The 25,123-nt window shown below is 44.4% G+C and overlaps 1 protein-coding gene across 4 annotated transcripts in view; it reads right to left on the bottom strand.

Annotated features, from left to right (window-relative positions):
- Positions 1–4,512: 4,512 nt before the first annotated feature.
- Positions 4,513–25,123, bottom strand: part of RAPGEF6 (Rap guanine nucleotide exchange factor 6) — a 116,024-nt gene continuing 95,413 nt past the window's right edge. For 3 of the 4 annotated variants that reach the window (XM_080627496.1, XM_080627497.1, XM_080627499.1), the window contains 8 exons: positions 23,619–23,839; positions 21,106–21,297; positions 20,373–20,507; positions 18,846–18,959; positions 16,180–16,405; positions 13,890–14,401; positions 9,946–10,257; positions 4,513–8,374 (listed from right to left, as the gene is read on the bottom strand). In XM_080627496.1, the coding sequence (XP_080483622.1) occupies positions 8,349–8,374; positions 9,946–10,257; positions 13,890–14,401; positions 16,180–16,405; positions 18,846–18,959; positions 20,373–20,507; positions 21,106–21,297; positions 23,619–23,839 (1,738 nt within the window). In that variant the 3' untranslated portion in view covers positions 4,513–8,348. The remainder of the gene's footprint in view (positions 8,375–9,945; positions 10,258–13,889; positions 14,402–16,179; positions 16,406–18,845; positions 18,960–20,372; positions 20,508–21,105; positions 21,298–23,618; positions 23,840–25,123) is intronic. The other variant, XM_080627498.1, reaches the window with a different exon arrangement.

The following is a 25,123-nucleotide window of genomic DNA, read 5'->3' as shown; positions in this document are numbered from 1 at the left end:
CCAAAGCAGCACCACAGGCAGACCTGGGTTAATGTGCACCACAGGTCTTTCCCCCGCAGCCACTTACCTTGTTTGACAAGACCAGATGAAACATTTAACGATGCATGCAAGTCACGCAGGTTTGCATTACCTGTCCACACACACCATGGAAATCCCTGGTATCAAACACCAGCATGCAGACCTGTGTGCTGAGCTTCTTGAGCTGCAGGTTACCCACCTGTGGAGTGATAATTCAGGTTAAAACAAACCAGAGCATCTCTCAGTCCTCTGCAACCTTTGCTGCAGCTGGGCAGCAGAGGACTTCCTGCAGCAGCACTGCTTCCATCACGGACCTGCGCGGTGCTGGACCATGGGCCGGCTCCTTTATTCCCATGTAATAATAAACACTGCAATTAAAACACACCCCGCAGCTCCCAGTGTTGAAGGCCAGGGCTGTGCTGGGTGTTTAATTCCCTTCAGGGCCCAGCTCACACCTTCAGGGTGACATTCACGAGTTCAAACCACCGAGGATGCTTGAGAGCAAGAGCCAGCGCTGCCATCCCCATCCCCACTGCTGGGGCTCCTGCTGGCACAGGTAGAATCCCTCTGGCCACAAGCGACATTTCCACGTGGCAGGAAAGGGCATGGGTAATGGGACAGCTCTTACTGGAATTTCTGGTGGAAATTCCCTAGGCTTGACGAGATCTAATGCCTCTTTTAGTCTTCTTAACTGGTTGATTTCCAATTGACCAGGCTTCGCGGCATCACCAAAACCCAGAGGTTCAGTTTCAAACTGTGCAATTGGCTGACAATTATGTTAATTTTAATACATGTTCCAGCCACTAAGGGCTTCTCGACATAGCAAAGGTTTTACATTAAAGCCAGTCAACAAAGCACTGCCCTCCCCATCCTTCTGCAGGGAGCCCTGTGCTGGAGCTGCCTCCTCCAGAGAAAGGGCAGCAGACATCCAAGAACTTCCTTATCTTCTGCTGCTGCTATGAGTTCTAAAGTGTTGCTGATGGCACACACCAGAGGAGTCCTCCCACCCTTTACTGACTGGCAGCATCATTAATTAAGCTGGGGCAGAAGCCCCTTTCCCACTGATGGAGATAGGGTGAGGTAAGAGCTTCACCCCTTCTGCACCTCCTTGGGTGGTTTGTTTGTTCTTCCCGATGGCAAACCTATGGTTGGAAAAGCCACACAGCTCTGTTTGGAAGTCACATCTCTGACTGCATTTAGTTCCTGCTGCTGTAAAACTGAGGGTGACTTCTATTGGATTTCATTACATCCCTCTGCAGATGGCAAAGGCAAGTGGCCGAGGTGGCACCGTGGCTGTTCAGTGACACACACCAAGGCACCGGCGTGATGCCTCCCATCAGGCTGAGCTCAGAGGCAGGGTGCGATGCCACAGCCCTATGGGGAGAGGGAAAGGACCAGGCTTCGGGTGCAAAGCCCTTGCAGAGAGCCCAGAAGCCTGCCTGGCACAATGCTGCAACAGCAAGAGGAGTTCTCAGCATCCCACCATGCGATGGCTGGGGAATAGCACAGACAAAACAACCTGCACAGCACCCACAGGGCACCATGGGCATCTAATCTCAGGGTGCTGCTGCTCCCCAAAACCTCCATCACTTGCAGGAGCAGCCCAGAGCCAGCGCTGGAGCCCAGCATGAGACCTTCATAGGAGCATCAAATCCCAGCCTGGTTTGTGTTGGAAGGGACCTTAAAGCTCATCCAGTTCCAGCCCCCTGCCGTGGGCATGAGTTTTGCCATGTGGCAGCATCCTGCTGAGCAGGGAGGTGGCCTTGTGCTGCTCCAAACACATTTACCATGCCCAGGACTGTTTGTTGTTCAACACAAGTCGTGTTTACTAATAAGTGAGTTTGAACTAATGATAAACTCGATGGTGCCTAACCAAGAGGCCTGAAAAAGAAAGCCAATTATCTGACACTCTCAGCTCTGCTCCTAAACCAGATGTTGGAGTACATAAAATTATGTTGCGAGGGTTGGAATTGCAGACACAATTACAACCTTCATCGTTATTGCTGCTCATGAGTGTTAAACGCAACTACATCTCCATTGGAAATGCAGTGATTACCATTTTCCTTCATGTCTCCCAAGCCCGGATTGACTCGCAGCACTGTCACACTGGTAATTACTCTCCTTGTCTGATAACAATAGGGGAATGAATAGAGATGTTTGTGGAGCCCATTTAATGCTCATCTTGTACATAGAACTTGCTTCTTCCTGTGTTTGCTTCTAGGTTGATGGGGCTATGGGAGGCCAGGATCCAGCAGCCCAGCAAAGCCAGGAGAAGGTTGAATGAATACAGATCTTCATTTCCATCCCATCTTTTTCTTAGGAACACTCTGGAGACGAGAAGGCTGCGTGGAGACCTCAGAGCAGCTTCCAGTATCTGAAGGGGGCCTACAAGGATGCTGGGGAGGGACTCTTCATCAGGGACTGTAGTGACAGCACAAGGGGTAACGGGTTCAAACTGAAACAGGGGAAGTTTAGATTGGATCTAAGGAAGAAATTCTTTACTGAGAGGGTGGTGAGGCACTGGAATGGGTTGCCCAGGGAGGTTGTGAATGCTCCATCCTTGATAGTGTTCAAGGCCAGGTTGGACAGAGCCTTGGGTGCCATGGTTTAGTGTGAGGTGTCCCTGCCCATGGCAGGGGGGTTGGAACTGGGTGATCTCAAGGTCCTTTCCAACCCTGACTGTTCTGTGATTCTATAGTTGGCGTTTTCAAGGTTTTCTTCACAGCCACGCGAGCAGCTGACGCATCCCCCTACAAGCATCATCAGTTCACATCAGCTCGTGCCCCCAGGGCCTGGAGCTTCAGGAAAGCTGGAAATGCTGCAGATTCTGGGACAAACCTCACGAGCTGATGCCAACAGCCTCAAAGCTCACAGTGAACCCACCCCAGGCTCCAAGTGCTCCTCCTGAACCAAGGTTGGGCGATGCTTTTTCTCCAGCTCCAGGAGATGCTTTTCCTTCCAGACCTGAAGAAGAAAAGCTTTACAACCCCACAAAAGGGCCTGGGGACAGATGGCGATCATAGAATCATAGAACAGAGTGCAGAGAAGAGCATGGCGCCTATTGGGTGGGATAAACGTTATGGATGAAATCATCCAGACCAGCAAGGAGGAAATCTGGAACAGTCACTTCGGTAGGCTTGGAAAGCTCTAATTGCAAAGGGACCTGCTGAGACCCTGCGTCCTCCTGCACCTCATGGCATGAGGTGTGTCCCCACGCATCCATAGCCAAAGGGCACAGGAGACCTATGGGCAAACCAGAGATGTCCCCACTGTTACCCGCAGGGTGCTGGGCCCCGGCTGAGCATCGCAGGGGCCAGCCTGCTCCAGCCTCTGCACAGGCGGGGTGCGCGGGCGCTGGTAAAACCATGGGCAATGCTGCCCTCTTGTGGCAGCTCCTTTTAATGCTCCCTGTTAAAGAATGGTCATTTTCAGGTTAAGTATTTAAAAAACACACCCAGAAACTGCCTGAAATCAAAGATACCCGAGAACAAAACAGGCGGAAATAAGGGGTGAAGGAGATGAAGCTCATCTCTCATCTGACCTGGCAGCGCATCCAGCCGCATCCCCACGCACAAGGCAGGGAACGGGGCTGTACACGGAGAGGAGAAAACGACACTTGCACTGGGGGAGCAAGAGCAAGCGGCTGCAGGTTTTACAGGCTCTGAAGGCCACAGCGATGGCTCCTTCTTCGCTCCCCTCCTAGTGCCAAGACCGCTACCCAAACCTAGAGTGAATGCTGCCCCAAGCTCCCTGCTGCCTTCCCCTGTCCCCAGCATCCCAGCAGAGAGGACAAACATCAAATCCACAGAAAGCCTGGGCAGCTCCTGCTCTGACAATGGTTTTGGAGCCCAGGCAGCCACTGCTGCAGCTGTGGCCAACCCCTCTTCCCTGCACAGTGGCAGCCCAGGCACTATCAGAGATGCACCACCCATGGGTGTGCATGGGATGCTCTTCCAGCTGCTTCCCCCATGGTGCAAGCTGAGATGAGGGAGACCCAGCCTCACTCACTGTGAGGACAAACACAGGATCATAGAATCAACTGGGCTGGAAAAGACCTTTAAGATACAAATAAGGTCCCCCCTGAGCCTTCTCTTCTCCAGACTAACCCCTCTCCAGGTTTCTCAGCCCTTCCCCATCACACTTGCGCTCCAGGCCCTTCATCAGCTCCGTTGCCCTTCTCTGCCCCGATCCAGCACCTCATCCAGTGACACTACCCACTGGTTGCTCCACACTGAGCCCGGGATGAGCGACCTTCCCACCAGGCTCTGTCCAGCTCCCGTTCTCCGATGGCTGCCAGAAAAGCTCTGCGGAAAGCAATTGCTATATGTAGATTGTTTATTGATTCCAACATATGAATAGATTGGATAATAAACAGTACTTTTAAACATTCTCTTAACCAAAAATATAACAAATATTTACAATCACTCAGTAAAAATACAAAAAGCATACAGAGGCACTGTCTTTCTAAAAGACATAAGTGTAAGAGGTATCAAAAAATAGGAGACAAACATTGCTTGTTACAGAATACTTTACAATCACTGACTTGTGCAGTACAATTGCTATTGGAATATCATTACATCTGTGCAGTTTTGCCAATATGCTCACATATTTAGAATTTAATTAATACCAAGCTCAACTGCATTCCAGGTATGTCAAAAATAAAGAGAAAACAATAGAAAGCACAACAGAAGCAAAAGCTGGGTGGGGAATTCAAGGTAGATTACCCTCTATACAAGCGTCCTAAAATATAATGTGTAAAGCTTTTCTAAAGAGAGAGTATCCCTTTTTCCTTGTTTCTTCCGCAAAGGCAGTGATAAGTTTATCCTTGAAATCAAACTGAATTCTGATGTTTGATACCAACTTAAAAGACAGGTTCCTATTTCCACTGTTGCCCGCATGAAATGACGTGGGAGATGATGAAAGGTTTTGCACCCAAGCGGTAGCATGGACAGATCCACCCCTTGGGGAACTGGAATGTCCTGTGCCTCCGGTGGGTGCTTGCAGCCCTCAGCGCCCCGTGTGCCCCATCCCAAGCAACAGGCTCTGACCAGCTCCCAGTGAAGCACCACTCACCTGCGGAACTCTTTATGGGATTCAAGGCAGAAAACAGCCAGGGAAGTGACACGCTGCCCATCATCAGCCAACACCCCCCCGCTCCTGCACGTCCAACGTGTGCTGCAGCATCTGCAGACATCACCCTTCCGGTACCTGGTGTATTTAGAGGTGAAACCAGCACACAGAAGCTCCATCATCTCATTTCCCCCTTTCTGCAACTGGAGAGGCCAATGAGACTTTACCCAAGCGCACGGAGTTTTCAAGGAATTACTTGGAAGTTTCAGATTTAGCAAGCATAATGAAACACTGCATGGTTAAATCCCAAATACCTGAACACATCTCTTCCACCTGAAAGTCAACAGCAGAACACGAGCAAGCTGAGGGCAGTGGAAGAACGTGACACGGGGTGTTTTAACTGCTCATCCAAATCAGAGCCCGGGTTAGAGGAACCCGGCAGAGGTACCAAGTCTGCGATGAGGGATGCAGAAGACACCAGTAAAGCAGTGTGCAACAGGTACTAACTCCATCCCACATCCATCTGAACGACTGACAAAGGGATAGCATCTGAAAAAGGGATAGCATCTCTTCAAATCCACACCAGACACACTACATTTGGCTACCAGCCCCGATCAATGTGATCGGTTTAGTTAAGAACAAAACAAAAGCTCCCAGCACGGACCAGCGGGGGCAAACCACACGGTGCGGGGAGGGGAAGCAGGAGGAGCTCATCTGTCCATGGGTTAGGCGTGACTTATTTACACCAGCTGTATTGGAGATAGGAAAATAGGATTATAGCAAGGCTTTCACTCACTTGAAACACTCACCAGTGTCCCGACGAGCCCCGCAGAGCAGGCGGACGCTGCTGATGTGCAAACACCATGTGTTGGTGGGCATTGATTCAAAGGCTCTTTCTGGAGAGCCCAGCCCTGCTCCTAGAGGAGCTGGACCGTATCCTCAGGGACAGAGCTATGGGCTTGGAGGGAAGGAGGAAGTCACTTCAGTAACAACCCCTCATCCCTTCTACTTTTGTTCAACAGGCTGAAATAAGCTACAGCTCAACACCTGAGGGCACAGGAACCGTGTGATTCAATTCACCTGGCACAACACAGACCATTTCCTGACACAGAACTGTTGTGCGCTCCATGTAGGAGTTAACAAGAAACTAGAGCTGACAGTGGGATTGCTCAGACCTGGGTTCACATCCCAGGAAAAGATCAATTTAACAGTTATACTATCAACGTCCCATGTGCTGTGCCCTGCAATGCTTTCACACTGATGCGAATCTTAATTCATTAAGGCCTGTGCAGGTTCGTTGTGTTCATTAAGGCCTCGAAAAAGCAAAATGTGGTTACTGTTATACCTCACCTGGGGTTTAATGCATTGTTTTCAACCATTTGCTCCTCAGTTACTTGTGCCAACCAATTAGTTAGGCATCCCTTTCTCAGCATCGCTGTTGATTTAACACCTCCCAAACTCCCATCAATGTGGGTAAGCTCCAGCCACACGGTAACACTGAACCTGGCACCACTATGAACATGGACACAGGCCGGGTCATACCCATTCCCCCGGCCCCATCAGTCCCAGGCTGCGATGGGGAGAGCACATCGAAGGCTTTGGGTTGTTTTTGGTACTTGTGTCATTCTCAGAGAACATTGCATTCCCCTGCACCCCCTGCACACACACAGGAAAAGAGAAAACAAACCTTAAAGCTCTTCACAACTATGGATATAGAAATCATTTTTGAGGCACTGTAAAAATGACAAACATCATCTTCCTAGCTTAGGCTGTAAACATCACAACAAAGATTTACAATTAAATGTTTAAATACATATTCACACATTCATGTCCAATTTTAACACGAGAATGGGGCATCGTGTGCTAGAAGGAAGAAAGAAAGAAAGAAGGAACCTGCAGGTATTTCCAGTTTTACCCCTCTGGGCTCTGGCTGGCTAAGCAAAATCAAACAAGCCATTCAGATGACCGTGGTCAAACACCAGGATCACGTGTGAATAGTGGCTGGCTGGAAGTCAAAGCTGTCATTGACATCAACAGCACTGGGATTTTAACCTAGGGTTTAAAGCAGTGTATTTTGAGACCATCTGTATGCCCCAGATGAACACAACAGAGGTTTTTAACCCATCATAAAACACATTATACCCTTATATAAGCATTACGTCACCGAATATCCAGTTTCAGTGATTTTACTGTGAAATGAGGGCGATTTAGAACGTCTTTTAAAGATAACCTTTGCACCTAAATCCTGTGCAGCTCTGGTAGAGGGCCAGGACGTGTGGGACGATCTCAAAACCCACAACACACGGCTCAAGTTCTGGTTTCTAGCAACAGGCTTTGCATGTGGAACTCTGCAGGGCAGAACCTGGTGAAGCTTCAAGCTCCCCTGAGGGCTCCCTGCCAGCCCCAGCCTCCACATTTCAAACTGTTACTTAACAGGGGAGGAGAGCAACTCCTGCCTTAGTTGGCTGCCAGCTAAAATGCTTCCAAACAGACTTCCAAGGGGAAGGGTTTCTGCTGTGTCCGGGTAGGAGGGAGCAGCAGATGGTGCCGCTCCGCAGGGCTTTGTGCTCCACCTAGACTGAATCTAAACCCACTCAAATCCACCTATTTCTGCACCTGATAATGTTCTGTTCCCTGTTTCCTGTGTTTGAGAGCCCAACAGTTTGTGTAGCTACTTCACTATCACTTTGAACATTTACATTAGCCAACCAGAGCACTCCCAACACGAATAAAGGAAATTCCCATCAAAAGAAGACTTTAAATTAATAAATTATTTTCAGATACTTCAGCAATGTCCTTCGCTTTTGCTGACATTTTGATATATTCTTTCTTTTTAAAGTTCATAAAATAACACTCTTAGATTTAATAATGGTCATGTAGAAAATTAACGACGATGGAAAGCTACCCACGGATTATATGGTATCATACAGAAGAATGCTTCCAAGTGTCAAATGGTGGTGACAACTGGTCCTCACAAATGCATGAAGCCTGGTCCATCTCTGGATACTGAAGTCAGCATCCAGGCAGTCAGAACACTCCTTGAAAATGGTTTGCTATTTCACAGGCAGAAATAGCTTGCTTAGGCGGTGGTGGACTGAAGTAAGGTAGAGATGTGATCCAACCCGTTCCATCTTGTCCATGACAGAGGCAAACGCAATGTCTGAGGTTAGTAGCAGCAAGTTGTTAGCGTTGGCTAACAGAATCATGTGGTCCTTCTCCCCACATCCCTTGTGTTGTGGTTTACAGAAACAGCCCAATGGTTACACTGCTGATACTTGTTCATCTTCTGCAAAACAAGAGGAGGAAAAGAGTCCATTAGTCCATCAGTCCCTTGCCTCAGACACCGAGGGTACAGACCAATACCCCACTATTTGATTACAGCGATACTGTGAAGACTTCACTACTTCAACGTGATGTTTTCACTGTCTTAATCACTGACCACTACATATTCAGTACTGCCATTAATACCCCAGACCACCTGAGGATTTGATAACAGTCATACAATAGATGTATTGCAGAACAGAAAATCCCAGATCCTCCAAAAAATTATTAGCATGCAGCTCCCAAGATCCCAAAAGCTATAGATTTGGGAGAAAAGCCAGGAAATTTACTTCCCATCATGCATTGTATCCCACAGAAAATTAACCAAGCACTTTAAAAATAGGTGTATCTAAAAGTGTATGGTTAAATGTAGTTTAGAAAATTTGGGATTAAGATGTTTGAAGCAATTATGTCTTTATTTTTACATCAAAACCACTGAACACCACAACTGAATTCATGTTGGACAACTTCACGTTTCACCACAAGTTTGAATTGAAGTACTAATATATATGTTAAACACTGTTTACATATTTTGAAGGGCCAAGATAGGATCATTTTGCATCAGAAATTGTTTTAATCTAAATCCAGGCTCATTTGAAACCCGACTGAAATGGATGGAAACCACAACGTTCTAATAAAAAATGAGTTCAGTAGCAAAGGGTACAGAGAGATCACATCAGTGCACAGGGATTAAAAGCAAATCAGCACATAAAACAATTCAGTAGAAATTCCCCTGACTTGATGTTCTGACACAATATAAGAGCAGTCTTTTGCAGAAGAATCTCTTGTGTTTTGGTCACCCCATACGTGCTGTGCTCACAGCATTGGCTGTTGCTTCAAACAAGATCATGACAAATGAGACTGGAAGAGACACTGTCAGACCACACTGGGCTGAGAAGCCAGGTTTTATCAAACCCACTTTTCAGAAGAACAGAAATTCACTGTTATTTTGATCAACATTTTTCAACTCAACCTCCAGGAATGTCTGTTGAGGAATAAACAGTTTAACAGGAGCACAGGGGAATACAAATGGGAAACAAGAGTCATACAACAACCCACCAAATCCAGAAATACTCATTTTAGATCATCCCCCTAAAACAGGGGACATCAGTTAATCAACCCAGAGAGGCTGGGGCTTTCTCATGTATAATTTATAGCCTGACAGTGTCCCTTAGAGTGAGCATCACCACTGAGAGGGGACAGATTTTAAAGAAAACAAAATAGCATCTACATGCTCTTAAGTGTCTCAGTTGTGCTTTGGGAGAGCTCATATGTATATTTACATATACACATTTACAGGTAATTTAGAGTGTTTGGTGTCAACATGCTTTTCCTAAAGAGAAGGCATTCTTTTTCTTTTCCAGACGTGTATATACATGCAGACGCATGTGCATACAGCCATACAAACGTATTTGTATAGGTAGAGATTAACCAAGTCTTAATCTCCAAGAATGACCAAGAGAAAGCCCAGACCATTGTTGCACAGATTCCCACAGCAGTTCAGTTAACATCTACCGAGCCAAGTGTTGCACATACCATCCTCTTCACTATCTGCGTCAGTCATATCTGCTAGTTTGGGGTTGGACGGCTGCCGACTATGCCACTGAGGCATCTTCGATGCAATACAGGCCACCGGTTCACTACCGAGAGGAGCTGATGAAAGTCTAGAGAGGTCACTGTGCAGCATCTTTGACCTCTGCACTGCCACACTATAGTCTGGAGGTTTTAGGTGTGGGTGATGGGGCGATCCTTCCTTTATGTCCGCTAAAGATATCCCCATATATCCCGGAGGGGTGGGCGGTGGCTCCCTATACCTATCGTCCTTCTTAGGTGAGGTGACACAGTACACTGGCACAAGAAATAAGCAATGGAAATGTTAAAGAAGAAAACAAAGGAAACAAAACGTTAAAAAATCATGAAATGTTACAATGGCAAAACAGAAACTGATAACAAAATGCAAATGCAGAAACACTGGTTATAACGACAGCAGATATTTATGCTTTCATTTATGCTTTCCGATTATTTTAAGAAGCCAGAGTGGCAAGAAAACCCATGAACTCAGTAGCCATGGTGCCAATTGAGTGGAAACGGCACTGTGACCTCTATGTTCAGCTTGCAATTACAGCGCTCATTATAGTCCCTGCTCCTGTGGCACTGCTTTCCAGTGGGATGCTGTGAGCTCCCAGTATGGATGGAGAGCCTGCACTGCGATGCTGCCGGCTGAGCCTGCAGCCACTCTGTGACAGGCCAGGAAACTAAAGAAATTCAGGCCACCAGCCCAAAGTTACTTTGCACAGTGTGTGAGGGACAGCAAGAACTGCTGGTTGACTTCCAACATCATCCACTGCATCACCCGAAAGGGTGATGAACAGAAATTCATTATAGTAAAATATCATTGTACCAACTGATGTGTAATAAGACATTAAACCAAGCAATCTGCAATGCTACAGGAGGAAAGAACGTAGTATAATCATAGAATGGTTTGGGTTGGAAGAGACCTTCAAAGGTCACCTAGTCCAACCCTCCCTGCAATGAGCAGGGACACCTTCAAACTAGATCAGGTAGCTCAGAAACACATCGAGCCTGGCCTTACCACATAGGACTGTACCCACGAGGCAAACAGTATATTCATTATTTCACATTTTCTAACAGAAAATAATGGCTTATCATGTCCACACTTTTTTGTTTAGTTAATTTTAAAACCTGTAACTTAAACTATGTTCTCTGTTTGTAAGTGAGAAATAACCAGGAACAGCCATGGAAACAAAAGCCTTTGGCAAGGCTGCATTCCACCTTTTGCAGCCACTAAATGCCTACACTCAGTAATATTTATGTGCAATGTCTATGCCACATAATTCATCATTTACCTTCCTGCCTCATGCATCAGCAGCTCAGGTCACACAGGCTCTCAACCCAGAACTTAACTTTATGAAGTTCCCTTCCCTCCCGCCTGCCCCCAGGTCTGAGGCTCTTGTGCATGTTAAATTGGGCTTTTCCATGTACATGTCGCGACAGGAGAGTTTCAAAGCTGGGATCACGTTAAACATCTACTAATTGGGTGAATTTGCATTCTTCTTGTGGATGTATTTTAAACAGTGCATTGTGATGATAGCTCAATTATTTAATGTGAAAGGACTAAAATAAAGGAATATTTCTTATTGCATTGTGGACGTGGGAGATTCTGGGTGTTGGTATCAGGAACAAGAGCTGGTTCATACACGATGACCTCAGTTCGTGATTGGGCTTACAGTAAAATAGGATACGAATTCACACAGGTTGGTTTTTAGCGGATACACGTAGGTACGGGCAGAGATTTATACTGCTCATCTATAGGAATCATTTTCATTTAACTAGCATTTAACTGGGCCCCTATGAGAAAGTAGGGAGGCGAAGGAGGCTTTCCTCTCCTCAAAGGGCTGGGTCCTCTGAGCAAACCCCCACCTCCTGTCTGCATTGGTTTTGCAGGAAGGCTGACCAGGGCTGGTATATTCCCCTCCGAAGGGGAAAGCTTCAGGCTTCCTAGAGCCAACATCTAGCCTACTGTAAGAAGAAAAGCAGGAATAACATGCCCTTTTGTAAAGTTCCAATTCATAACATTTCACAAACTCAATCAAAACAAAAACATCCTAAAAGCATTTAATGCCTGCAGCATTAAAGCATCCTTAAGCTGTCACCCACCCAGAGGCTCAGGAGGTCACAAAACTCTTTCACAAAGAAACCCCCTTTGCAAGCAACTGATTACTCCAATGCTCACTTTGTAAAGAAACTAAGGTGAAATTCTACACAGTGGTTAAGGGAAACGTAATTAAAAGGCAGCGATAAAATTTTGGTGCCTGCTATAGGTAAAAGAAATGGAAAAGCTTTTTCCTTCGGAGGCAGAGCAATGGCACATCACCACCTCACCACCGCACACCTCCTCTGCTGGTAAAGCAAAGGTTGCTGCAAGACACGTTCGATGTTGCAGAGGGTGGGGATGTGTGTGAAGTTATGAAGCCATCGCATTTACTGCTTCTGCCAAGCCCACATTCTGCCACCGGTATGTGGGCAGCTGCCTTTCCAGCTCCGTTTTCAAGGTTTCAGGCAGGAAAGCCTGTGCCAGCTCCTTTGGAGGACTTTCCAACACCAGCTCTCATTAAGCAGACGAGCTGAAGATTCTTGTTTTGTTTATTCTGAACTCGTGCAGTCATTACAGGCTGGCAACAAGCTGTTTGTAGCGAGTAAGCAAATGGTGAAATAATGTGAAATACCTCTGGCATACTGTATCATGCTAACAGGCTTGCATTTACAAAGCAGAGATTATATCTACCTCTATTAGATCTTTGCTTAAGCAGACACATGCTCTACTAAAGCATGGTGCTGAGTGTTTCCTACCAGTGTGCAGGACTGCACAAAGGTGGCAAGCTGTATGGTGCAGTATCTAAACAGCATTAAAAAGGAGGGGAAGAGCTCTGAGCAAAGACAGCACGTACTGAATAGCCAACACCATCTCCTGAAACAGCTGAGAGGCTCCTGAAAGCTTGCAAGGGCAGAGCATATGCACAGGAGCAAGCTGCGAGCAAAGCAAGGCTCCACCATGCTCACAGAATGGTTAGGGCTGGAATTCTAAGGTTGCTGCTTTTCTTCTCCAAAGCCAAGGAGAAGGAATGCAACCCAAAACCTCCACCCTACGTGCAATGCTTATTTAGGGAATTGCCTTTGATAACATAAACCCCTCTAGCAATCTAGTCAGTAATTAAATTGCATTTCAGTTGCTTTGACTTACAGTCTAGAAAGCTTTGCACTCCACGTTTTATCTTGTTCCTAACCCAGTTCCTTTAGTTTTGGCTACTAAACTCGCTAGGACAGGAAAAGACATCTTGGTAGAACTACGTATCTTTGAAAAGGCATTTTATATGTTTTTCTCCTTTTATATATAGCCAAACTGCAGCTCTATAACCAAATAAATGGCAGTTTAACATAGCAAAGATAGGCAGGGAGTCTGCTTTGCCCTTGAGCTTCCAGAGACAAAAGCCCTATGGATGAAAACGTGCTCCAGCTCCAAAGAGGTGGGAGAGCTCCACACCCCTCAGCAGTCACGCTCTTCCCTCTCAGGTTCATGGAAAGCCTGTACTATATTGACTTCAAGAGGCCGTGCTTGTTGTTCCCTGTCAGAGGACCATCTACAGTGATGAGTGTTTCCAAAATCACTCAAAACCCAAAGGGGCCGTACTACAGAGAGGAACTGCCTGACATTTTCACTGCAGCTGCTCCTGCAGACCCATAAAGTGACTGGGAAGTGGGCTGGTTTAGTATTGCCATTTGCCTAATGCAAAAGAAGGTGGCTGGAAAACACAGTGTCTGCGCAGTGCTCTGATTCAAACCGCATGTAAAGCTGAATTTAACATGCCATCCAGCCCCCAGACCTGCTGACGTCATCTCTTAACTTCATACCAAAATGAAAACCAGATGCAGAAGCTTCCATAAGCTGCTGGCTCACTTACCTATCAGGCCTTTCTCTGTACTCGAAGTCACTGTTTTGTAAGCTGTATCAGCGCCTGGTTTAGAGTCCAAAACCTCCATCTGCTCGGCTGTGGAGTTCTCCAGCCCCCTCCGCTTAATTGTCCCATAGTTTGTTTCGTAGGTGTCTGAGAGTGAGCTGGAGGAGGCCCAGCTCTGCCGAGACTGATCCAGCTCCACGCTGGCCTTCGACTGCCTGTTGGTTTTGGAGAAGGCTTCCGAATACAAGTAAGCCTCCTCGGAGTAACAGTTTGTGGGATCCACTTCAGCTATGGGTCCGTCCAGCTGCGTGTGACGGTAAGAATTGAGGAGATCCCAGCTCTTCTGGTTCGGGATATTCTGGAAGTTGTCATGAGAACTACTTGAGCATGAAGTCCAGCTTCCCCGGCCGCTATCTGCTGCCTCCACCGTGATGTGTTCGTGGGAGATCTCCTCGTTGCTCATGGAGGATGTGAAAGCCATCCCTCTGATGAGAGCAGGCCTGGTGATGGACCAGCTGCAATCGAACAACAGAAGTCAGGGAAAACACTGTTCAAATAAACCTGATGTACTCAGAGACAATCACCTGGGTTTAAACACAACTCTGGTTTTAGAACAGGTAAGCAGCAAGGTCAAGGCACACAGGAGCACTGACAAGAGACACAGTTATTCCCGACTCATTACTGCACACGGCAGCAGGGAAGTTATTCCCAAAGGAAAAACAAGTCTGCAACAGGCGTTTACAGGCATGATCCCAGCTCCATAAAAATCTGGTCCACAGAAGCTTTCCTTTATCAAGTACAGCAAGACAGTGCTTGATGGAAAGCAGAGGTTTCAGGCTCCCACCACCTTTTTCTTTGCATTTATAAACTAAACCCAAAATAAATACTTAGCATAAACCCCCACCCCTTCGCTGGCAGCACCACGACGTTGTTTGGACAGAGTGGAGGTATTTGTATTTCAAGGACATTTGGAAATACTGGGCATAAATAACATTTGTGGAAACAATCTGGAGCGACAGATTCTGAAAACCAAAGGACAAAACTCTGCGTTTAACCAAACGGCTGCTGCAGGCTCTAATCACTGTCGGTGCAGAATTAAGGGGGATAAAATCAAGCCAGGTTTGCGTGCATTTAGAAGACACGAAGTCACAATTGGTAGACATTATTCAAGTCTCTTAACTATTCCTGGTTACGTTAACAAATGCATGGGTAGCCCAACATTAAAATGCAACACTATCCCTCAGCAGTTTACGGACACATTGTGAAATTGAGGAATATTATTCTTAGATATGTGCAAACAACTCCTCTTCTCCCCCTTGCTTTTCTGTTTCATAAGTTCTAGCCTAAAACCAGCTTTCTTCTTCTCCCAGTCAGTTCCAACGGGTATTTCCTCAGTGCATTGCTCCTGCTCTGACTGAACTCTCAGCATGTGTTAGGCCTTTAAGATAGAAGAATTATTTTCTATTATGAAGCACATCTTTAAATTCCCATTTTACCCCAGTGAAATAAATCAAATCATGAATTCCTTAAGAGCTGCAGCACCTCAGCAAACATACACTAATAAGCTTTTTTACAGGCGAGAGATCACAGAATACAGCTATATTCTGATCAGTTACACAGCTTTATAGAGTTCAATTATAAAAACCTTACATAGCGTTAGAGATGCACTGTAAAAAATAGAAATGGAAGGAGCATCTCATTTACTTGAATCCACAACATCTGAGGGCAGAAAAGGCTATCTCAAGAAGATTCCCACATATTAGATCTTATGGATCAAGGGCTAACATCTAATAATACAAAACCAAAACCTTGCAGTTTAAAGTGTCATCTCAGGACAATGGCTCATTGCACTAAAGTAATAAGACCTTTTGTGTGGAAACCCTGAGGATTCAGTGGCAGGAAGCTTCCAGCCTGCCTGAGCAACAAATGGTAATGAGAAAACTCCTTAAAAATCACATTAAGTATATGTTAAGTGATTGGCACTGCTGACTCAGAGAGCACTGATAATATCCTATTGTGCTGTCTCTCATTACCACACTCAGTTGTTCAGTAGCATCCTAGTTTTAAACACAGTTGCAGACTCCTGCATGGTATGTCCATCTGATCCCACCTATGCGAACAAGCTGTTGTCTACCAGAGTAATACCATAAGTCTCTTGAGAAAACAGGCTCTTCCTATACAGAGCAGAGCTTAATAATGACGGTACAGTGAAAAACTGTGTCCTCACCAATGCTTTCTTACCCCTTTTGACACCAGAGGACACCAAGCCCAACCATAACCAGTTGCATCTTACCCAGGGCATGGCTGGCTGTAATCAGCCAGAGGCTGAGGATGCTCTTTCCTCTCCGGCCCTCCTGAATCCACCACAATGAGAGACTGGGACAAACTCCTCTCATCTTGCAGTGCTGCTGACATGGAATCCACTGAGCAGTTGCTCACGATGCTGGACCGGGATGAAATCTCACTGTGGCTGGAGTCTGAGAAGTTATCAGATTTAGTGGAAGGTATGAGGGCATAGCCTGGAGAAGAGGAGAACATCTTGGTCAAAGAGCAATCCAAGTTCGCTAGGTATGACAATGGAACACTGACACACACATTGCAGCAAGGATATTTAGAAGGAAACCAAATGAAACCCTGTTTGCATACTGTCAGCTTTCAGGGTACTAAACCTTTCAGCATCTATCAGCATCTAGCACTGATTTAATAACATGAGCCCAGTGATTCCAATAACCTCCCTGCAAAATCCACTGCTCTCCAGAGCAGAAGGTTAAACCTACATAACCAGGATTGACTGTTGCAGCATGAATAGTGAGTGGATAGATCAGTTCCTGCTCATCCTTTCCTGTAGTTCCCTCTTACAAATGCAGTGTATTTCCCACTATCCCTCTGCTCTACTCTTATGCGTGACTCAAAAAAGATTTTGGCAGTGGATGAGGAGACGCTGACTAAGGTAAAAGGCAGCTATTAGCACTCAGGGGTTAGCCATATGGTCTGTTTTCGGTTTATTACCTGTTCCAAAACTAACAGAGAAGGAAGCAAAAGCAGGAAATACAGCTTTGGCAGGAGCTGGATCAGACACCAGCACTGCTCCTGCAGAGGGGAATCAGCTGGAGACCTCACCAGATTGAGAGCAAAATATCTAATGCATTTTGTCTGTTTGGCTTAGCCTTACCCTCAAATAACTTCTTTCAAACACAAATAATGTTATAGCCCATATATCCATCACCTCCTCCTCCTAGTACTTGGAGTGAACATAAGAGACTACTACAATGGGGACTTCCATGGGCTCTGGCTACATACACCCTGTAGACACTTCTGCTGGTGTAACTAAAGTAATTCCAGATGGGAACACCTGCCTCCAGACCACTTCAGAAGAAGCCCTTAGTACAGAAAACTTGCTTTTTTATGACCTCAGAGAATCAGGGAAAGAATTGAAATGAACAGAACTCAGCAAAGGCAACAAGTTGCGGTTTGCTCCCCTTCATCTGAGGACAAAAAAGTCTTGGATTAATGAAGTTCCCAGTGGGTTTCTCTATAGCAAATCCACTGCAGGTCAGGAAATACATCCCTGCCTTCACTAGGAGCAAGCAGTCTATGATTTGCCTTACATTATGTGCATAAAACTACAAAATTAGAACCTTTATTTGAAAATACTGGATTATCAACTGCTTCATGTATAGCAACATAGCATCTGCTAACGAATCTTTACAGGAGACCACATTAATACAGTGCTGACACAGCACTCAGATAAGCATTTTTTCCCTAAATCCCTGCTGATTTCTCACTTCTTTTCTACCTTCATGTGCCTTTGAGCTGGACTGCCATATATTTACATCAATCAGGTGAAAATGTGAAATGACCAGGCAGCCTAAGAGCCATGGCAGCGATACACACAACTGAATACAGCAGACTGATGCCATTCAGTACATGAAAAATACAGAGTTCTCATAATACAGCATCTGGAGCCACTGGCATACATGCCACTGAACATACAGCTCATCATTTGAGAGATTCCACAGTTTAAGCTTAAATATTGCTGCAAGATTTTAAGAGCAAATATGAGAATTTAATATCAGTATTACCTTAATTTTAAGCTATTCTTTATCAAGAACTTACAAAAGGGCTCTTCATGAAAGAGATTAACACTATCTGAAAGGGGGGTTGTTAAAGAACAGCACAAGTATATAAACAGACTAAACGCAGTCTTTGCTGGGCTGAAAAGGTCAGCAGAAGATGTGACCAATGCAAATACACACCACCACTGGAAGTGAGCATTTGATTTACATCACATGAAGGACTATCTGGACTCTAATAAAGAGAATGATGCAGAACTTACTGTTTCATTGGCATTTGCAAACACTAAGTAACAGAGCTGTCACTGTACCTGTTCCTTGATTTTCTAAACTTCACTTTATTGTCTTCACTGCACTGTAAGGGTGATTAACTATAAGTAACTGACACAAATATCTGAAAGGGAAGCACATTGAACAGCTTAAACATGTAAATGAAGAACTCTGAAATAACTGGGATGAAGTCAGTACATTTGACACAACATGGACATCACAGTCTTCCTTCTGGAAATACATCATATAGTCTTCCTTCTCCTTCTAGGCTTCACGCATAGGCAGTAAGATGTCCACAGATTGCTGTTGCTATAGATACTTGCTATGCTCAGAGCATCACTGTCTTTGTCCTTTTGGTTTTCACTCCTTTCTGAGGCTCCAATGTGCTCTGCTTCCCTTTTTGCAGTAAAAGCTGTTCTTTCCCTGGAGAAGATTCTTTCCCTAAGTCTTCTAAACTGGGGTCCCTCCGTTTTCCTGTGCTCATGCTCAGCTTCTGCCTTTCCATGCTCAGCTTCTGCCTTTTCACGCTCAGCTTCTCCTTCTCCCTTTTCACTCATGTCTGAACTGTCTCTTGCTTTCACAATCATCCAAATTCTCTTTTGTAAATAAGCCCCACCTATTCCGTAGCTGCGTTGTCCACTGTTCTTGTTGCTGGCTTCACTGGCAAGTGATGAGGAAGAGCCAGAGAGGTTCATCTGACTGCTGTTATCCGACCTTTGGATGTTACCAACTACAATAAAGTACACACAGGCACATCTTGATAAGTGAGAAGTAACAGCAAAAACAGTATCCTGATTTTAAACCCTTTCTTCTTCAATCCTATTTGCGTTATCACTTGGGTATAGATCAAAAGAAAATGAAATATAAGATTAAGTGGAACGTGTTTGTGCCTAAATCGTGTCTTTCAGCTGTCTGTGAAGCGCCTAATTTTAGTTCAATGAGGTGTTAGCGCTACACATACAACAGGGTATGGATCGCCTCAAATTACATCAGTGCTAAAAATATACTGAAAGCAAGTTGAATTAATGAAATAATCCCAAAGAAACAAAACATTATTTTCAAAGACCCAGATGAAAGTTAACAAAAATAACACGTCCATAAGCAATGCTCCAAAATCTCAGGGGAACTGAAATTTGGCAGCCCAAGTAATTAAGCTCTTTATACATATGCTGTGCTTAAATAAAATAAGTGGCATTCTCCTAAAGGAAACAGTATCTTGTGAAGGCAGAAGTGGACGGAGCAGCATGATCTCCCACTGAAAAGGGTGAGAAGGTGCAGTAAGCCACCATGCCGTGCCATGCCAATCCTGTGGCTTTGGGCTGTCAGTGAGGCAAAGCAGCACAGAAGAGAGGGAGAAATGCCTTACACCGTTCAGCACTGACCACACGGGCTGACTACAAAGTGGTGTTAACAGATTTCAACTGAATTCCCATCCAAGGTTGCTAATGATGAAGCGATGCAGGTCTTTTAAGACGAAGACACCAAAAATAAAGGGGTTCTCAGGGCATCATGATAAACAGGGATGTATACAAAGCCCTGTGCACAAGAACAAGAAGTATGAGTAACAACTCAAGGATTAGAGGGATGCACTACTTTTGCAGAAAACTGTCTCTTCTGGAGAACTACGAAACCATTTTCTCTCCAGTTCCACTACTCATCTGATATTCCAGATACCTAAAGCAAAACCATAACGTGTCTCAGCAGCCTCTGTTTCTGTGCAATACTTGTCTTCAAGAAATGCCCAGGTCTATGAACCCCATTCACGTAAGTGGCCACCTAAATCTGAGCTGATACGCTGGGACTTACGAACTACTAAGAGTTCTGTCAGAAGCACTTAAGCAATTTCTAAGACAACTTTTCCTCTTTTTAAATAGTGGGTAACTTTAAGGCCAAAACATACAAACACAATGAAACCCTATTTCTATTTATAGAAAGACGTGATTCTAATCTGGACTATGAGTAGTCAAGATTATTCTAAGTCTTCTAATATGAAGAATATTCTAAACTACTATTTATTTCTCTTACATATCATTAGCAATGAATACTCCTGCCACAGCCCACCCTGGTTTTAGTGCAACACAAACAAGAGCTCCTGAGACTGATGCTGACATGCGCACAGTGAACATTCACCCAGCACACGTACCTTTGCGTGGAGAGCCCTGAGGAGAAGCAGGAGGGCTGGAGTGCAAAGAAGATGCCATGGACATTGTGTCATCTGTTTGTTTCTTACTACTTACTTCCTCGGACAAGCTTAATGACTTCTGTGGGGAACCTGTGCCTATGAAAACAACAGAATCATTGGTGCATACTATTCTTCTGTATGCTGCAACAGATTGTTTCCTGAAGCTGTTTTCACGGATACTAATGCTCAATGTATCATAGCATCAGTTCATATCATTTACTGACTGCAACTGTTTACATGACCCACAGTTGTAGCTTTCAAATAATACAACAGTTATGCAAACAGGTCAAAAGTATTTTAATACATAATACTGCTTTGCAACCAGCAAATTCAGAGACAGAAAAAACCTGATGCTCACTAGGAGCATTAATTAATTAAATAGGAGCATCAACTATTAATACATGTTGCTCCACTGGACAATAAAGTTGTTGAAATGGTGTTTCAGAGGTTAAAACATTAAATCTCTGTAATTTGTTTCAATAATTTCACCTAAATAAATTATACTTCATTTTGTCATGAAAGCAAACAAGCAACGTTGCTCTACTTTGGCTGTGCAAGATCCCTTCAGAATGCAGAAATACACAGTATAAGACTTAACATGGTACATCTGACCCGTTCAAGAGAGAGGTGTTAAGATAGCTCCTCCCTCTTTAGTTACTGAGCCTATCCAGGCAGGTGAACTGAAGATACTCACTGAACGTGACGTGTTCCTTTGTCAGTCCCTTTTTCCTACTGGGGTATAAATTCACAGTGGGAACCTGAAGAACTTGACTCATCCTATTCTGTTGATGCTGATGGGCTTTAGCGGTTTGGCCAATTGACCTCATGGGTACCGGGGACATTTCTGAGGATTTCGCTCCTCTTCTCTCACTTAAATTCTTTGTCACTGTATAATAGAGAAATTGCATGTAAGTATCTTGCACTTTGAATTGCAGGATTATGACAGTCATTTTGAGTACAACCATCCAGACAAAGCAACCACGGTATAAAGAAGATAAAACTTAATTGAAGCCATTTCTATTCCAAACACACCTATTCCACCATCTCAATCATTCTGTGATCTCAAATCATTCTATGATCTTGTTACACTTAAGAGGCTGTTGCATGAAATGGCATTAAAAAAACATAAACTCTTTGAAGTGTCATAGAGACACTTTATTAAAACCCCCAAAAGATGATTTATTTCTACCACAGGTCCATATTTTAGATGTTTGCACATAAGATGCAAAAGCCTCACAGCATCTCCTTCAAGCTTACGTCATCCCACTGAAGGGAGAAGGAATGGTTGCTTTGCAGCTGGCACCAAAGCTTTCACTAGGTGGCACAATTGATTTACAACACAGCACTGATGCAGTTTCTACTTTAATCACACAGCAATTAAACTCTGAAGGTAAGACCATCTGAATTCTCCTTGAATTCCCTTGGAAAAGTCTGGATTGCAGCATTACCGCTGCTCATTCCTACTGTAAGCAAGGCCAGGATAATCTTACTGCTGAGATAAGAGACTGGGGAGCTCTTCTCTTCTGGATATGTGCAAAAAACCCCATCAGCACAAAACCTATCTGCTGGGTTTTGGTTTGTTTTTCCCAGGTTTTAAAGACAGGCACTTAAATAACATGCATTTCTCCGTATATTTGCTTAACCTTCATTTTCCTTTTCTGAAGGTTAAGACAAAAAAGGACTTGATTTACTTAACTGCACGAGGTAGAACACTCAGTATTTGTTCCCTGTTTTTACTTCCAACATGGCTAGCACTGTGCAAACAAGGTTTTCAATGATTTATTTAAAACAATTGAAAACCAACCTCGTCACATTTATGTTTGTCTCCTGGGCATAGTATGGCCACAGTTATGTTTGCACATTGATCATCTACCAAGAGTCTTTAATTTATTGCTTCAGTGGGGGTGTAAAGCATAAAACCCACAACAGTGTTACCTCTGAGCAGAAATATTCTGTGCTATGGCATCTCTGGCTGAACACAGCACAAGCACATGCACTGCCAAGGGATGATGCTGTGCAGCTTCCAGTTCAGAGGGAACCTGTGATTTCTGGTGACTTCACGCATAAGGCCAGTGTGACTACACAGAATTTAACATCTCAAAAAGGGAGTCAATGCGGCCGTTTCCACCATTCCTGCATCAGTGCTATTTAAAAGGAAATGTTAAAAACCAATTGCATGGAAAGGCACCTGAGGGAATAATAAGGATTTGCATTCTTAATAGTGAATAATGGAAAGGACTTAAAATTTTATCTTCAAAATGCCATCTCCTATTGATGTTTTTAACTTCCCATGTCAGAGACAAAACGGTGTTGGAGGACACAAAAAACCCCAAAATGCTACATTTGGACAGGAGACAAGCATGAAACATTATTCTGATGAGCAAGGTTTCTACTCTTCTAATGTGAAACAAAGCGACCTTTCCAGTGAGTGAAAATTTCTATGGATCAAAATAAAATGAGATTACCATTTCTCATTTCTAAATGTGAACGTACTGAACTGTGTAAGCCAGCAGGTCAGTAACAGTTTCTTTACTTAGGCAGTTGCACAGGAGTTTGAGTTATGGAAACTCCTGCTGTAGCCCTCAGTTTTTGACTGTCAAGTCATGTCAATCCCATCAGTCAATATTGACCCAACTTCTTCTTCTCAACAATCTTCATTTATTCTAAGTTGTAACCCATTGCAGTTTCTATATTGATTTTGTCTCTTTTCATTTTCTTGCTGTTCATACGGTAAACGTTACTTTTATCCTTTCTAATTCTCTACAAGGACAACAGGGCAGGAATAGAGCTAATGTACTATTGAATTTCCTTCCAGCCTGATGAGAAGACACACAGTTTAAGAACTAAAGGTCAAAATACAAAACATCACTGAAGTTTTCTGACTTCAGCCAAGATCTGAAGACAAACACCGGCTTGTTGAAACTGTCAGCACATGAATTGACAAACAAGCACTTATTAGAGGGCTTTTTCTTGGAAGGGAGAAGAGAAAGGTTTTAAATGAGTATTTCTAAGGCAGGAACAAGTATTTTTTTGTATATCTCATACATCACAGACTCACAGAATGGTTTGGGATGGAAGGGACTTTAAAGCTCATCCAGTTCCAACCCCTGCCATGGGCAAGGACACCTTCCACCACAGCAGGGTGCTCCAAGCCCCTTGAACGCTGCCAGGGACGGGGCAGCCACCGTTCCAGATCACTGTACTTACATGTGCTATACGCAGGCTCACACTGAAGTGACAAGATCTGGATCTTTTCCTCGTCTGTCTCCACGTTCAGGTTGGACAGGTACTGCTTCACCTTCCTGGCCATCTGGGCATCCTCGTACAACTTCTTGGCGTTCAGTAGCGAGCTGCGCCGGGCACGTTTTTTGTGAGCACCTCCCTGTACATCCAACATGTTTGAGTTTGTGCTGCCCTGGCTCAGAGACCTACAAGAGACAGGAGCAAAGCAGTCAACTTGCAGTTCTCAACAGCAGCAAAGAGCTACAGTAGCACACGCCAAAGCAGATTAATGCCAATAATCTTCAGTTAGGGCTAGTGCATGCTGATGCAAATGAGTTAAAAAGATGAACAGCATTAAAACAACACTCATCTTAAAATACTCTAGGAAACTGAGAGCAGCAATTTGAGTCTAGAAAGAGAGTGTGGGACTAGGAAGAACGAGGCACAATGCTGCATACAGGACCCATGTAACTCTTGCTTGGCAAGACCCACCTACGTCAACTGCAGATGGCAAGAGTGGGCAAACCTGATAACTGTGTTGGTTTAAGGAATGTGGTACCCACTGTACGCATCAGCTTACAAGAGAAACCTCTGGCAATTAGCTGAGTACAAGAGTGACTCCTGTAATCCTCTTAGGAAACTGAGCTTCTGACAGTGTTTAAATAAGAGGGAAAATGTGTTAATTGTGCCAAGTACATTTTATTAAACACTTAACTTCCTTCTCCAGCTCAGTAAGAACATTCACAGAAGAGCAGCTCATTAATAAAATGTATCCTAACAAAGGTCAGGAAGACAGTGATAATACAGGTATGTTCCGACTTGCATCTGTTGAAATGATGCTCCCAATATTCCTACTTGTGAGCTGCCGATTCTGTCAGCAACTGAAGCAAAAAGAAATAACCCCCAAACTGTCAGCGTCCATCACCCTCCCTGCCAGTCACTCCTATTCACACCAAAGCAGTGACCAGACAACTGATCTTGGTATACTTCAAACATACACATCACCTCCATTTCAACTGTCAAAAGTCCTTCTGCCACACCAGTTAAATGAATTTTTTACTAACTGGAGATCACAATGTGTGTTATCTGTACATTCTAATGGAAAGGGTCAAAGTTGCTCAATGTTGGTTGTTTGTGGGGCTTTTCTAAACATTTGGAGGAATAACTGTATTTTAAAAAGGCAAATTCTCTGTTTATCAAGATCCTGGATGTATTCAGTGGCAGAACAAACCATCTCCAGCACAATAACCAAGAGAGTCAGAATGAAACATGTTGTTAGAGAAAGTCTATGGAATCAAGCACAGTGAGCTTAAAAATAAGAGATGGTGGGAAACAGCTGATTGCAGGATTTCCAAAGAGGAGAAATAAATCAATCCTGGAATATTTTCAAAGATGATCAATCAATTCAAGAGCAAACATAAACCTAAAACTGGCAGAAATTTAAAGCTTAATTACAGAAAGATTCTATTACAGGCAAAGAGCAGCAAAAG

The sequence above is a fragment of the Psittacula echo genome (assembly GCF_963264785.1).
Source record: "Psittacula echo genome assembly, chromosome: 11".
NCBI lineage: Eukaryota > Metazoa > Chordata > Aves > Psittaciformes > Psittacidae > Psittacula > Psittacula echo.
Note: the sequence above shows the minus strand (reverse complement) of the source record. Positions and strands in the feature narration are given on the sequence as shown.